The 15298-nt window shown below is 33.3% G+C and overlaps 2 protein-coding genes across 4 annotated transcripts; both read left to right on the top strand.

Annotated features, from left to right (window-relative positions):
- Positions 1-1582: 1582 nt before the first annotated feature.
- LOC129315393 (protein ZINC INDUCED FACILITATOR-LIKE 1-like) lies at positions 1583-10654 on the top strand. Of its 2 annotated transcripts, XM_054959040.1 has the most exons (17): positions 1584-1989; positions 2501-2541; positions 3629-3689; positions 3777-3879; positions 4304-4406; positions 5049-5102; positions 5844-5906; positions 6408-6457; positions 6569-6644; positions 6849-7025; positions 7150-7237; positions 8379-8464; positions 8563-8670; positions 9362-9406; positions 9522-9610; positions 10181-10224; positions 10310-10654. In XM_054959040.1, the coding sequence occupies exons 1-17, from the start codon at positions 1806-1808 to the stop codon at positions 10420-10422; spliced, it is 1485 nt and encodes a 494-aa protein (XP_054815015.1). In that variant the 5' UTR covers positions 1584-1805; the 3' UTR covers positions 10423-10654. The 2 variants fall into 2 exon arrangements, with proteins under 2 accessions (XP_054815016.1, XP_054815015.1); XM_054959041.1 differs by lacking the exon at positions 5049-5102 and having other exon boundaries at positions 1583-1989.
- A 1019-nt stretch (positions 10655-11673) lies between these two features.
- Positions 11674-14600, top strand: LOC129315260 (putative protein FAR1-RELATED SEQUENCE 10). 2 transcript variants are annotated; one of them, XM_054958846.1, is made up of 4 exons: positions 11674-11841; positions 12080-13151; positions 13231-13674; positions 13753-14600. In XM_054958846.1, exons 2-4 carry the CDS (start codon positions 12129-12131, stop codon positions 14368-14370), a joined length of 2085 nt encoding a protein of 694 aa, XP_054814821.1. In that variant the 5' UTR covers positions 11674-11841; positions 12080-12128; the 3' UTR covers positions 14371-14600. The 2 variants fall into 2 exon arrangements, with proteins under 2 accessions (XP_054814821.1, XP_054814819.1); XM_054958844.1 differs by having other exon boundaries at positions 11675-11841; positions 12085-13151.
- Positions 14601-15298: the final 698 nt, after the last annotated feature.

Raw genomic sequence — 15298 nt, 5'->3', positions numbered from 1 at the left:
AGTAAAAAGGTGATATTTTTTTAATAATAAAAAATGAAGAGAGTAGTATACATGAAAAGATTTTTTTTTTTTTTTTTATAATCCTGGTTGTAAATTATCCTGCTCCGAGTAATCAACGCTGAACCGAATTGGATCCTTCCATGTGAGAACTCCATTACTAATTACTGCCGTATTTCTCAGTAGTGGTAAAACTAGGATTTAAAGTAAGGTGTACAAGATAATTTAATTTAAAAAGTAATAATTTTTTAAAATAATAATTTAATAATTAAAAAAATAAGAAATATGAATTATTTAATCTTTATAATTTTAATTCAGTTATAACTTAATTTTTAAATTTTAGCTCATTATAACTCAATCTTTATAATTTTAACTCGATTATAACTCAATTTTTAAACTTTAATAAATTGTTAATTTTTTTACTCAATTTGTCATTTCTGCATGCCTAAGTTGTTATTTACTTATATCTCATTTGTTATTTTTTTTTTTAACTCAAGTTGTCATCCTTATTTGCCAAACAGTCATTTTCCTATGCTCAAACTATCATTCACATATGCCCAATTGGCTATTTACTTGTACATAAGTTGTTACTTTCTTGTATTGAAGTTATTATTTTCTTTTACTAGCTTGTCATTTCTTTATTCTAGACACAAGTTATCTTTGCACTGTTGTTTTAACATGTATAACTAGCACAATGGTTAACACTCATTTTAGGAAGGGTCTCCGTCACGAGTGGCTAAAGTTCCGGCGATCATTGGTGAAAGAACTATATTTTTAAAAAATAAAATAATATGAGGATATTTTATAATCACACAAAAATTATTTAAAAAAAATAATAAAATCTCTTCAAATTGTGTAAATGATAATTTGATATATCAAAATATCATAATATCAATGAAGTCCTTAAGTATCTCTTTATCAATAACTGTTTTTAAAAAAATCATTTACCTATTAAAAATAATAAGATTCAATCATAACTTATATTATGTAAATTATAAGAATTGAATAAGAAATTACACCTTAATAAATGTAATTTTTATTAGTAAAAAGCAAGCCACAATATCAACTTTTATTAAAGGAATAACAACTTTTATTTTGTAAGTCGCAAGAATTAAATAAAAATAATAATTTATCAAGTATAATTTTTACTATTGAAAAATAAGTTTTCAAGATAACAAATTTTATTGAAAATTTTTATTTAATTAATTACAAATTTTTTTAAAGAATAGAAATAATTAAATAAAAAATTTTAATTTATCAATAAGAGTAAAATAATTTAAAAAAAATGATTGAAAAAGAAGTCTTCAAAAATTTTATTAATATTATGACATTTTGAGTTATTAAATTATTATTTAGATAATTTAAACAAATTTTATTATCATTTTTCTTATTTACAATTAAAAAATTTTAAAACTTGATAATAATTTTTACATTTCACATGATTCATAATTACATTCCTTGGATGGTACTATGGAGTAATTCTCTCTTTTGTCTTTGACTATTAATGTCTAGTTTTTTTTTTTTAAAAAAAATGGGCCCCACCTTCCCAATTTGTAACGCTCGTTCAGCTTCCAGCAGACAGCACGCAGGCTCAAGGTCTTTCCACACTCTTCTTCTTTACATGCTATATTTCTCGTCTTCCAGAAACCTGTGAGCTTGTGTCTTTGGCATTCGACTCAAGTTTTGTCGTTTACCTTCCTCCCTGCCGGCACTTTACGAGAAGTCTCTGTGACCGCTCTCTCTGATTTACTTTGTTGGTTCTGTGTTTTTCTGAACCAGAAACACAGAACGGTTCAGGAAGGAGAATCATGGCGGACGAAAACAGCAACAAGAAGAAGAAGAATGAAATAGATAACAGCGTCACACAGCCATTGTTGAAGAATCGGTACTATGAGAACTGCCCTGGGTGTAAGGTGGATCAAGCCAAGGAAATGTACGAAGGCGTTCCCCTGAAGCATGTTGTCAGCATATGGATTGTTACTCTGTGCACTGGTGATTTTTTTTTTTGGCATCTCGTCACGTAAATGAACACTTTGGCTTTCAAAGTTTCTGAAAATCTACTTACTTCTTTTTGTAAAATTAAACGCTGCAACTTTTGAACGAACTTGTTGTTTTTGTATTTGTAGCAACTTGTCTCTACTCTTTGGCGCTGTTTAGCAGAAGTAAGAAACCGGTTCATAAAGAACAAAGTTTTTTCTATGTGATTAATCATTGGTGGTTCTCTCTCTAATACGGGATATCAGCTTATTGTTTCTTTAAAAGTTCAAGATGGTCCAATTTCTTATTCCTTCTAGTTTTTTTTTTTTTTGTGCTTTTGTGGAGAAGTGGTCATTGGTAATGATGCAGTTCATATGAAAAGTTTTCAAAACAAACAAACTTAATATATTTCATTGAGCACGTATTAGTATCATAACTCCATGCCTCTAGATTCCTCAGTCATTTATTCCTGCTTTCTTCATTTTTTTAAACTTTATCTGATTTGTTCTTTCTTGGCTCTGTACAGCGCTGCCTATATCATGTATCTTCCCATTTCTTTATTTCATGGTGAGTTTATTTTTACTCTGGCCTTTAGTGCTACCTTCCATTTTATGCAATGCCAAATTTTTAATATTTTCTTTGCCCCTTATATAAGCAACAGTGCAAATAAGAAGTACCTGCTACCTTTAAATATGTACACCAGTTCTTGAAGTGACTGCCACTTGATCCATTGTTTGATACGCATGGATGTAATTTCTTTTCCTTTTGGATATTCTAGATTTATCATTTCAAATCCAATTTTTTTTATGTTTTATTTTCTTTTCATATAACCAAGATCCAAGACTGCAAATAGAAGGGCTGAGTCTATTTTTATGAGCATATCAATTGTTTAAAGTGGCTGCTTGCTTCAAGATGGGAATGGAAACTTCTAAATAGCTGGTTTGATTAATTACTTGAATTAATTCTCTTGAGGTTAATATAATCAATTTTCTTAATCATCTGGGGCATTCGAATGCATGAATTCGAATATCAATTAACAGTTCAATCCGACCCTTTTTCTTAAGTTTTTTCAACTAAGAAATTGGTTCCATCTTCTGGTTCTGTTGTTGTAGTTAGTGAAGTCATTGCATTTAATACTTGTCCAACGTCAAAGGATTTTTTTTCGGGGGGCCAAAAATGAACTATAAGAAAAGATTTGTGTGCCAGCAGACAGTCCTTTTATTGAAGTTTTCTCTCCTATGCTTCGAATATCAACCTAAACTTGTGGTTTATTTCTTGAAATGCCATGAATGACTTACAAAGGTAAGGGATCAAGAGTATATTTGAATCTCAAATGAGATCTTTTGGCATGAATAACAAAATTGCAGATTTTGAGTTAAATAACAAACACATGCAAGTTAAAAGTGCAGCTTGCTAGAACCTTGGTAAATGTGGAATAACCTTTCTCCTCGAGTGAGAACCAATCTCAGTTCAGGCTTGCTGTAGTCAGCTTCAACAATGAAAGAAAATTGTTTTACCTTTTGCTTTCTCATTTGTTATGATATATCTCAAGAAATTAAATCCCTGTTTAATGTTAGTTTTTATTGCTTGACTTGTAAGAGCATACAACTAATGCAGAATAGAAGAGGAAATGTTGATACAAATTTGCTTTCAGGTAAGAGATTTTGGTTTAGCAAAAACAGAGGCAGATATTAGTTCCTATGCTGGTTATCTGGGTAATGTTCCTTTTAGTCCTTTCATTCTGTCATTAAAGGGACTTGTAAACTTTTAAAATGCTGATTTCCATATGAAATATGTTGTAGGGTCTGCATACATGCTTGGCAGAGGTTTGACGTCAGTTCTATGGGGAATATTTGCTGATCGATATGGTCGAAAATATGCTATAGTTATAGGCATTTTTGCAGTGTAAGCACCCCTGCTGCTACTGATTTGGATGATTTACTTTTGGCTCTATAAAATAACCCGTGAATGGAAAGAGAATACTAGGAGGAATGAAATTGTAGAAAAACGTACCTTGGGCATAATGAAGGAAGTTTAAACACCTAGGAATTTGAAGATTATTTAGTGCATCTTGGATCTTTATTTAGTTTATTCTCCGATTCTATTTTTTGTTTTGTTTATTTGATTTTATTTCTTATCATGGACTCTCTACAAATAGTCCTCCACTAATTGTATGCCTCTTTTTTTAGACTATTTGAATTCAGCTTGGCTTGTTAGTTTCTCTTCTAACTTCATCCCTCCCTCCCTCTCATTATTTCCCTCATCACCGTTGTCACTGTTCTAGTCAGTACACTTATCCTTATGGATACCGATTCTTATTTGATTTCAGTGTTGTGTTTAACACACTATTTGGCCTTAGCACAAGTTTTTGGATGGCTGTTAGCACAAGATTTCTTCTTGGAAGCTTAAATGGTTCACTCGGACCGATAAAGGTATCATTTATAGATGTACCGGATGCAGATGACAACAATTTGAAAATGCGTGAATTGAGATTTGGTCTATAAAGGATATACTTTGTCTCTATTTGGTCCTCCAACGTTTTAATGTCTCATTTTAGTTCTTCAAAGAGTATTTTGTCTTCTAGATCATTTTAACATTAAGATTGTTAGTAGATGATTAACAGAGTGGGGGTACATGGCTTAATGTAAACCTGATGTGATTGTTAAATGCGTGGTTTTTATTGAAAGTGGCCATATGATTAGAGCACCATACCATTTTGATGCAAGGTTAATGACAACTGGACATATAAAGGTCATATTAACTTCAAATTTCACCATATCACCCATTTCTGTTCAGTTATTTGTGAATGGGCTTTATGCGATGATGACATTGACGATGAGATACTTTTTGGGAGACTTAAGTGAGATAATCAAGCTTTGAGAGATTTAATTGTATCATTTAAGGTCTAAAATTTCCAAGCCAGCCTTTAAATTTTCTTTGAGCAGAGCGGGGGATCAATTAGAAGTTTGAATTTGTGACAATTGAAGTCAGTCATTCTGTTTGTTTTTTTCTTTACAAGATTTATTCGTTCTATTTGATTCTAACTTCCACCAACATATCAACTTCATCACTAGGCTTATGCCACTGAAATTTTTCGAGAAGAACACCAAGCTTTAGGACTCTCAACTGTAAGTCTAGCTTACTTTGGTCTGCTATTGATTATTGGGAGTACTGCTATGCTTGGTAGGAGAGAAAAACAGAGGAAGAGAAAAGTGGAAGGAAAACTACATTTTCCGTTGCTCAGTTGAGATAAAAAATAGGAGGGAGGAGAAATTGAGAGAAAAATAATATGTGAGGCCCACATATTTTTCCCTCTAATTTTTCTCTCCAAAAATGGGGAGATTTTGGAGAGAAAACTTTACTTCCAAATTTACCCATGGATGTTTTTCGTTTCCCGTCTCATACTTCCCTCCATTTTCATCCTTATATTTGTTTTTAGTTTAAAATTTTTAGTTTATTTTATATTTAATAATTTTGTAAATAAAATTTAAAATTAGATAAAATAAATTGCAATTACATTTTTATTTCATTAGTCCTTTGTCCAAAAAACTATTTTTATTCTTGTAGTTATATAGACAGTTAAAATTATACAAATAATTTGTTAAAATTTTAAGTTTTATTATATGTAAATATTTTTCTGCAAATAATAAGGTTATTATTGTCCATATGAAATTAATAATTTTTCCCTCCTTGTTTTCTCTTGGTTGGTCAAGCATAAGGAAAGAGAATTACATCCCTTCACCTTTCTCTTCTCTCCAGTCTCCATTTTCTCTCCTCTCCTTTTCTTTCGTCCCAATTTTCTCTTGCCAGCCAAGCATTGCACACATGTTTTTTATGATAATTTGATTGATAGCATGATCTCCTTTCAGGTCAGTGCGTCTTGGGGCATAGCTTTAGTCTTTGGCCCAGCACTAGGAGGCTATTTGGCTCAGGTGCTTTTTTTGTTTCATGGCGTAGTAAACTAGTCCTTGACCTTGAGAATGGGCTTGGCTTTTTCACAAGGACATTAGATGACTCTTTTGTTCTGACAAACCCATCTGAACCTAATTCCTAATGGATTTAGTGTTTCCCTTTATCTAGATTTAAATTTATCATTATCTAAACTCCTGGTTATATCGTTATGTATCTTTAGTCCCTATCATTATTCTGGTCTCTATCCTATCATTAAAACTTAAGGGGAGAGGAGCTGCCATGGTGTGTGTGAATGCATGCCTTCTCATTCACCTTAATTTGTCATATCTTAAATTATTCATTTTCACATGGTAGCACATTGTTTCACTCGGGTGGGTGCCTTTCTAGCGCCTTGCGCCTAAGGCGTTTTACAGGCATTTATAGGCCTTGTGCCTTTCGCCTTCAACAAAACTGGGAGCACATCCTTGACTACTTGAGCACACTTTTACTCCTCTGATAATTTGGGAATTTTGAATTTTCAGCCAGCAGAGAAATTTCCACATATATTTTCGAAAGGTTCATTATTTGATAAGTAAGTATACTTGGATTGCTTTTAAATCATAACAATAATTTTGGATTTTCTTAATTTCATTTCCTAGTTCACATGCTGATATTCGTTTGTCCAAACATAAATGACCTGTAGGTTTCCGTATTTCTTGCCCTGCTTTGTAATATCAGCCATTGCACTTGCTATACTAGTTGCCTGTCTCTGGCTCCCGGTATGTGTAGCCATGAATTCTTTGTCTATAGTAATTGTATCAATAGTTTTTTTTTTGGGCTTTTCCATTCTTTATTTTTTAATAGGTCTCCAAATATTTTAAACATATACCATATTTGGAGTATAATGACCTGTATTTTAAACTGTTTGCTTTTGCTTTAAGGCCGTCTTAAGGTTTTAAAATTTTTGTCTTCAAAATCTGCAGGAAACATTGCACAACCACAATGTTAGCGATGAGTCCAATGAGGATGCAGAAGCTTTAGAAAATGAACTCACAGGAAAGACAGTTCATAAAGATCAAAACCTCCTGCTGAATTGGCCGTTGATGTCAATCATCATTATTTATTGTGTTTTCTCACTGCATGATATAGCTTATACAGAGGTATACTTCTTACATAATAATAGTATAAATGATTTTATGCATTTCACATAGTATGTTTGCTTTTTGGACTTTCATGCTTTCTCTCTTGCTTATACAGAGGTAAGCACCATTTCACTTTCTGCAGGTTTTCTCATTATGGGCTGTCAGCCCTCTAAATCTGGGGGGTTTGAACTATACAACAGATAATGTTGGTAATGTTCTTTCGATATCAGGTACATCCTTGATGGGTATGAATTTTATATAATAAATGTTGAAAAATGTGTTTCCATCCTAACCCTCCTCCAAATATTATGCATAATTTAACTGCATTTACATGAGGTCATATATACTAACTCTTCCCCTTAGGCATATTATGTAAGCAAATCTTGTTGAGTAATTTTCAGTTATTATAATTGCCAAACTTACGAAGGATCTCAAGAGACATGCGGAAGACAACATTAACTTTTTCATTTTTTTAGCTGAGAAAACTTCGGTAAAGCTTCTATGGTGTTTGCTTTCATTTTTCAAATTCTTGTTGTGCATAACTTGTGGAGTAACTTTTAGAAGCATCAACTGTGCGGTGCAAAAGGATATTAAAAGTTCATGCTTTTATTGGAGGATCAGCAACAAACATCTGAAGGAACTACGCCTATGTTCAATCCTTTTTATTTTGAGCATACGAGTTCATTTATCTGGAACCATACTCTGCGGTCTGCACTGTGGTTTATTAACTGCTTTATTGCTGTACATTAAAATATATGTATATTGGCATGCGTAGTTCTAAGTATGACATTTCCTTTTTTTTTTTTATACATGAATTTAAATACTTGTTTTATGTGCTGAGTTGTTTTTAGTTTCAAAGCAGTTACTATATCCCCATTAACTTTTGAAATCAAGTTGGTAGATAATTTTTGCTTTTATGTGACTGGACTTCTTAAATGAATATATATTTTTTCAGAATTCTTGATGTTCATACAAGAAAAATAGGCAAGCACTGGATATTTGAAAATTTCAGTTAGTTTAAGACAGAACAGATATGCATTATGTCAGATAAAGCTAAAAGGAAAATTTTATAGAACCACTTCAAGGCTAGCAATGCTATATGGTAGTGAATGTTGTGGATTAAAGGGGCAACATGGGGTCATGAGCATAAAATGAGAGTTGCAAAGATGAGGATGTTGAGATGGCTGTATAGCCATACAGAGATAAGCATAAAATGTGGGTCTTGGACAGAGCACAATGGCTTCACACATCTTTGTATAGCCCACCCTGATTAGTGGGATACGACTGTTGTTGTTCTTTCTTGCAAAGTATTCATATATCTATCAGTTGTTGATTATGCTGGTTAGTACTGACTTTTACTCAACTGGTTAGGTTTTAGTCTGTTGCTCTACCAAATCTTCATTTATCCATTTTTGGAGAAAGTTTGCGGACCTGTCAGACTTTCTCACGTTTCGGGGGTTAGCTTTCTCATTCTTGCAAAAATATCTATGATTAAGCATTTTCATTGTCTGTTGTTTTCTAAACTGTACTGTTGTTTTTGGGACACCATGTGCAGGCTATATCCATTCCTATCTTGCAAAGTCACCCTTTCATAGCATTGTTATCCGGCTTCACACGGGACCTATTAATAACGATTGCTTCTGTCCTTATGTTCTGTCTCTCTGTAAGTACTTCTGTTCCTTGACTTTATCAACCGCAATGATAATATTATGTGGTTAAGGTGAAATGAAATGCTGGCATAGAATAATTTTTGTAGGTATTCTCAGTCTGTAAAATTATTAATCTTAGTAAAAGTAAATGAAATGGGTCGAATGTCCTTGTTGAAAGCTCTGGTATGAGCATTATTTACGCAGATACAATGACATGATAAAATTGTAAGGGTTCATATGCAATTTAATGTATCTTCTAGTGTCACATTGTGTCTAATTCAAGTTGGTCAAGGACACAAGTCTTTTTGAGGGGTCCATGTTTTATGAGTTGGTCAAGGAAAAAACATCAGATGATTTGAGACCTTCTTAAGTTTATCAATAATGCAATAAGCCCTTTTGATGCAATAAAAGAAATGTGGTATTGTTGTCCCTCTAGTTCATTCATTGGAGCAACTTTCGTTCTGGTGTTAATTAAAGCAATATTGAAAAAAATTGATTAAAGCCATTAGTGATATTAATTTGGCAGGTCAACATTAATAATCAACTATATCACAAAAAAGAAACAATAGAGGAACTAGAGGGGCTAAAGGTGCAATTAATCTCATAAAATATGAGAATGCCAAAAGCATAAAACTATGTACTTTAAAATGACCTACATACATTGTGAACTTGCCTGGTTGTAATTTTTTTTTTTTTTTTTGCCAGGCAACCATCATTACTGGTTTGTTCCTTCTGCAAAACAGAGCAGTGGTAAAAAAAAAATTTATTTCAGCTCATTGTTTATTATTATTCATTTTTCTTGTCAAGTTGTGAGATTATCATGATTGAGTTGGGCAAATACGGCATGCTTCATTTCGAAAAACAGGAACAGCACCAAAGGGGAGCAGCTAATGGTATTGCTACGACTGCCATGTCACTCTTCAAAGCATTTGGCCCAGCTGGAGGTGGTGCATTGTAAGATTACTTTTCATTTATTTGTTTTGCTTCTTATATGACACTATCAAATTTGGTGAAAAATTGTCAATAAAGGTTTGCTTTGGATTGATTCCAATCTTTGATTTGTGATCCATTGTTGGATGGCATCTACTAAGTTTTCTGTGCGTTGCCTTGGGTCTAAAACTTTTCTAACTCCTCACTTCTTTATTTATCAAAGAAAAAATATGGTGCCAAAAAAGAAAAAATAAAAACAAGAAGTGTGGATTGGTTAGAGGTTTTTATTTATTATCTGAGACTGTAAAGATTATTTTAATTCCATAAGTCTCTGCATTTATTTTTCATATATTTTCAAAGCTGATTTACTTATTTTGTCTGTGATCCTTAATTTAAGAATTATGTATTTTCCCTGATGAAAACTATTCAAATGAAATTCCATTACTGGAATTTTCTTGTAATCTGTAACAACACTTCCTCACATGAAAACATTTATTAACCATTTTTTCTTTTTTCTTTTTTCTTTTTTCAAAATGCGTATAATATTTTGAAACTTACCTGCTGTTCGCTAATTATGATCTTGGTCAAATGCAGATTAACATGGTCAGAAAAGCGGTTAGATGCTTCTTTCCTACCAGGTATGAAGCTTAGCTAACCTGGTTTCCCTTCTTTTGTTGAATTGTAAAACTGTAAGCTCACTAGCTGTGGGACATTCAACTGCAGGTCCTCATATGGTATTTTTTGTGCTGAACCTAGTAGCAGCACTTGGAGTGCTGATGATGTTCAAACCATTCCTGGCTGAGAAAAAGACAAACCCATCACAACAGATACAATGATATCATTAATAATATGTTGCTGTTAAAGAGTGAAGCAAGTATATATATTACTAAGAACAAGATCCATGTTCTTTCTTTTATTGGGAGCAATTTAGTGTTGTCTTTTTAATGGCTGTTTATTTGTGTGTGTGTGTTTTGGTTGATTTAATTGGTGTTTATGTTGAAACAACTTGGTCATTGCAATATTTGCATTATACTATTTTGAATGAAATTTTGTATCCTTAGTTGGCAACATGCTTCTTAATTATGTTTATCCCTTGAAGTGTTTCCAATTTAAAATTTAAAGGCAAAATTGTGCATAAGGATCAAATGACGGAAATAATTTGGGAACGAGGAACAAGCCTTTAAGATCCTTAAATGTGCATTGTAGATTTGCAATTGATTTTCCAAAATTATCAATACAGATTCTTGAAGATCTCTTAGAACTAAATTGCAGATTTTGAAATCTTCAATTATTTTCAAATCTTAATCCTTTTTCTTAAATATTTCAATCATTTGGTCCTTATGCACGATTTTCCCAAATTTAAATTACAAATCATCTTTGAAATTTAGTTTCAAGATTAACGAATTAAAGTAATGATAGAAATCAATTTTGACATAAGAGTGAAACAATATCTAGGTCTCTTAAATTTTATACCAATAGAGCATGAGAGAATGAAATATCACACTTCAATTCTCCGTATCTTAATATTTTTTTTTGTAATTATTGAATCAACTATTACCAGCTCACCATAAATATTTATTTTCAACCCATGAGTTTTAACCATCTAAAACTTACAGTGTCTCAAATATTTAATAACCCACCCAATTAAATTTTATTTTATTTTTTACATTTTCACCATTGATACTTCTACGACTATTTTATCTTTTTTTTATCTCTTGTTAATAAGATTATAAAATAAACTTATTATTTTTACTTTTTCATCTCCTTTTCAAATTTTAGTTTATCTCTCTTTTTTATTTAAAATTTTTTTAAATTACTCAAACAAAAAAATTTAAGTATATGAATTTGAAATGCAAGATTTTGAATTTAAAATTTAAATTTAAATCTATCAATTTAAATGTTACTTAAAATTATTTTCTCTGTATGCTATCAAAAGATAGAATTTGAACTCTTATACACCCTCGAGTTCAAATTTAAGACCCCTAGTTCAGTAGGCATAATACCTTAGGGAGTCTGGTGGTTGGGCTAAAATATATTATTCAACCACTAAAAGCGAAAAACTATGCAATTTAGCCCAACAATAATTTGAGCTCAGCCGATTTATGTCCGTCACTCCTTCAGTCCTTTGTGTAGGTACTGGGACCAGAGGGAATAAACAAGAGTCAGAAGACACAACAAAAGCTGAAGAGTGGAGCACGAATCTGAGAACCAAGGGTTTAAGGCTTTAAGTTCACTCTTCCCTCTCTGTCGTTCCGGTACGATTCTTGGGACTGCGAACTGATATCTTCAACCTTGTTTCTCGCTTTTTACTTGTCACAAACACCTGTTCATCTTCTTGTTTTAATACTTCAACATTTTGATTTTCGTGGACCAGACATTTCAAGCTTCTGCTCACTGCTCATCTCTCTTGTATAAAATTTCAAGTAAATATACTTGGAAGTTCCAACATTTCTTGACATCTATTCACAATTTCTGTTTGTTTGTTGTTGCTAGTGTAGTCCGTAACTTTCAATTGCAATATAAACACCCAAAATCAAGTTACATGATGACGTCCTTTCCGTCCAAAAACCTATGGATTCCACGGCAACAATGCCCATGTGGAGATTGGAAATGTTATGTGACATATGAGGGTGATGGTGAAGAGATTGCGGCTGGACCGGAATTGGTGAAGACAGAGAAGGCGTCATCAGAAACTATGGTTTCACCCTATGTAGGAATGGTGTTTAAGAGTGATGATGATGCGTTTGAATATTATGGGAATTTTGCCCGGAAGAATGGGTTCTCAATTAGAAAAGAAAGATCCAGACTTAGCCCGCAATTAGGCATTTATAAACGTGACTTTGTTTGTTACCGTTCAGGGTTTGCCCCAATGAAGAAGAAGTCTAATGGAGAACACCATAGAGATAGAAAATCCGTACGGTGTGGATGTGATGCAAAAATGTATCTGTCAAAGGAGATTGTGGATGGAGCTTCTCACTGGTTTGTTGTGCAGTTTAGTAATGTACATAATCATGAACTTTTGGAGGATGACCAAGTGCGGCTTCTTCCAGCATATCGGAAAATACAAGAGGCTGATCAAGAGCGTATACTCTTACTTTCTAAAGCTGGGTTCCCAATTCATCGAATAGTGAAGATGCTTGAGCTGGAAAAAGGGATTCAAGGTGGGCAACTGCCATTCTTGGAAAGGGATGTGAGGAATTTTGTTCAAAACCGGAAGAAGGTTATTCAGGAAAACGAGGCATTGCTAAGCGAGAAAAGAGAAAATGATGTATTGGAACTTCTTGAGGCATGCAAAACAATGAAAGAGACTGACAATGATTTTGTTTATGATTTTACAATGGATGGGAATGAAATGGTTGAAAATATAGCCTGGTCTTACAGTGACTCTGTTCGTGCATATTCTATGTTTGGTGATGTGGTTTATTTTGACGCTACGTATCGATCAATCACATACGGAATGCTCTTTGGAGCATGGTTTGGTATTGACAACTGTGGTAGAACCATTTTCTTTGGTTGTGTTTTGTTGCAGGATGAAACACCTCGGTCCTTCTCTTGGGCACTACAGGTTTACTACTTGCTTCCTCTTTAAGATATGAATTTTGCCTTCATATATCTCCTCTTATGATGATTGTACCTCAATACAGAGTTTTGTCCGGCTCATGAGAGGAAGATGTCCACAAACAATTTTAACCAATGTCGACCCTGGCCTTAGAGATGCCATAAGAAGTGAATTGCCAGGCACTAAACATGTAATCTCTATATGGTGTATGATGCCCAAGGTAACCTGCTGGTTTTCTCTTCCTCTTGGGTCTCGCTATGAAGAATTTAAATCTGAGTTTGATGCATTATATCACATTGAGAATTCAGAGGAATTTGAACTTCGATGGAACCAAATGACATCTTCCTTTGGTCTTGGTTCAGATAGGCATATTGGTCTACTCTACACTTTGCGGGCATCTTGGGCATTGTCTTATGTTAGAGGTTTCTTTCTGGCTCGGATGGGGACAGCATCTTACTCAAAGTCATTAGACAGTTTTTTGAAAGGCATCTTCAGTTCTCAAACTTGTTTACGGAGCTTTTTTGAGCAGGTATTTATCTCTTAGAACTTTGTCTGGCATGCTTGTACTAACTTGCTTTTCTTGCAATGACTTTCCACCTTATTGCAGGTTGGCATTTCTGCAAATTTTCTTCATCATGCTCGTCAAGAAACTCCATATATGCACCTCAAAAGCTGCATACCTATTGAAGAGCATGCCCGGAGAATATACACACCTTTTTCATTTAATGCCTTGCAACAAGAGTTATTGCTAACAATGCAATATACTACATCTGAAATGTCCAATGGATCATATATTGTACGCCACTTCAAAAGGATGGATGGTGAGCGTCTTGTGATATGGCTGGCTGAAGATGAACAAATCCATTGCTCTTGCAAAGAATTTGAATCCTCTGGGATATTGTGCAGACATGCTCTTCGTGTATTCATAATAAAGAATTACTTTCAGCTCCCTGATAGGTATTATTTAAGTAGATGGCGACAACATGAGTCCTCTCTACTTCTTGATAATGATCACAATAATAATCAAAGTATCGAGGATGAATGGTTTCAAGAATATCAGTCCCTTGCTGAAACCTTGTTTGCAGAATCTTCAATTACAAAGGAGCGATCTGACTTTGTACGTAGAGAACTGACAAAAGAAATTACTAGGATTCTTAGCGAGGTTAGAAATCTGCCTCATAATGATGGAGTCACAATGGACTTGACTATTTCCCCAAACGTTTAGTCTCAGGCGTTGGGTTGTATATATATTTATTGTATGATAAGAGAAAATACTTCAACAAGTAGAGGTATGGTCATATTTATAATGTCATTCATATCTGATTTGATGCAAAAGGACCGGCAGCTTCATTTTCTGCTGGACTTGTAATCACCTGTAATGGAAGCTGATGATGATGAAAAAAAATTATTGATGGTGGCATATTTTTTATTATGTCAAATGTCAAATGTTACATATCCCTCTTTTTCCATTACATTGAATCTATTGCTTAATTTTGCTTTCACATTCAGTTAGCATGTCAAGAACAACAAAGGGTTTTGAATCAATTTTTAGCATTCCAGGTTTTGGCAAGCCATGTACACATGGAAGTGAAGATCGTTATGGCTATGGCTGACCATCTGTGAACGTAAGTCTAGGTTTTTATGTGCTTGTTATTTGAGTTCTTTAATTAAATATGTCACACAATTTTTATAACTCTGCATCTTATGATTGACTTGATCCAAAAAAAAAAAAAAAGTGCTACGTTTGTTAAGTAGACTCGATAACAAGCGCCTATGTTATCCAAATTTTGTTTTATGTAATGATAGATATGATGGAACTATGATTTTATATCTAGTTTTCATGTGCTTTCCGAAGCTGACGTACTTATCTTGTCCATTGCTGGCTCTTCTTTTTCGGTAATCAGTAAGACACTTCCTCACATGAACACACTGATTAACTCTTCTTTGTTGGACGTATGATATTTTGAAACTCACCTGCTCTTCATTAATTATGATCTTAGTCAATGCAGATTAAGTTGGTCACAAGCAGTTTGATGCTACTGATAGAAAATATGGCAAATATTACTTTAGGAGGAAATAATTTGTTATTTCTTATTGCCTTTCATTAGTTTATTGATTTTGTTGTTTTTCATTTAACTTTTGTAAGTTTCCTT

This window comes from Prosopis cineraria, unplaced genomic scaffold (genome assembly GCF_029017545.1).
Source record: "Prosopis cineraria cultivar Desert tree isolate PC_DT_omini unplaced genomic scaffold, ASM2901754v1 PC7, whole genome shotgun sequence".
NCBI classification, from domain to species: domain Eukaryota; kingdom Viridiplantae; phylum Streptophyta; class Magnoliopsida; order Fabales; family Fabaceae; genus Prosopis; species Prosopis cineraria.
The sequence above is the reverse complement of the archived record's forward strand: the minus strand, read 5'-3'. Positions and strand labels throughout refer to the sequence as shown.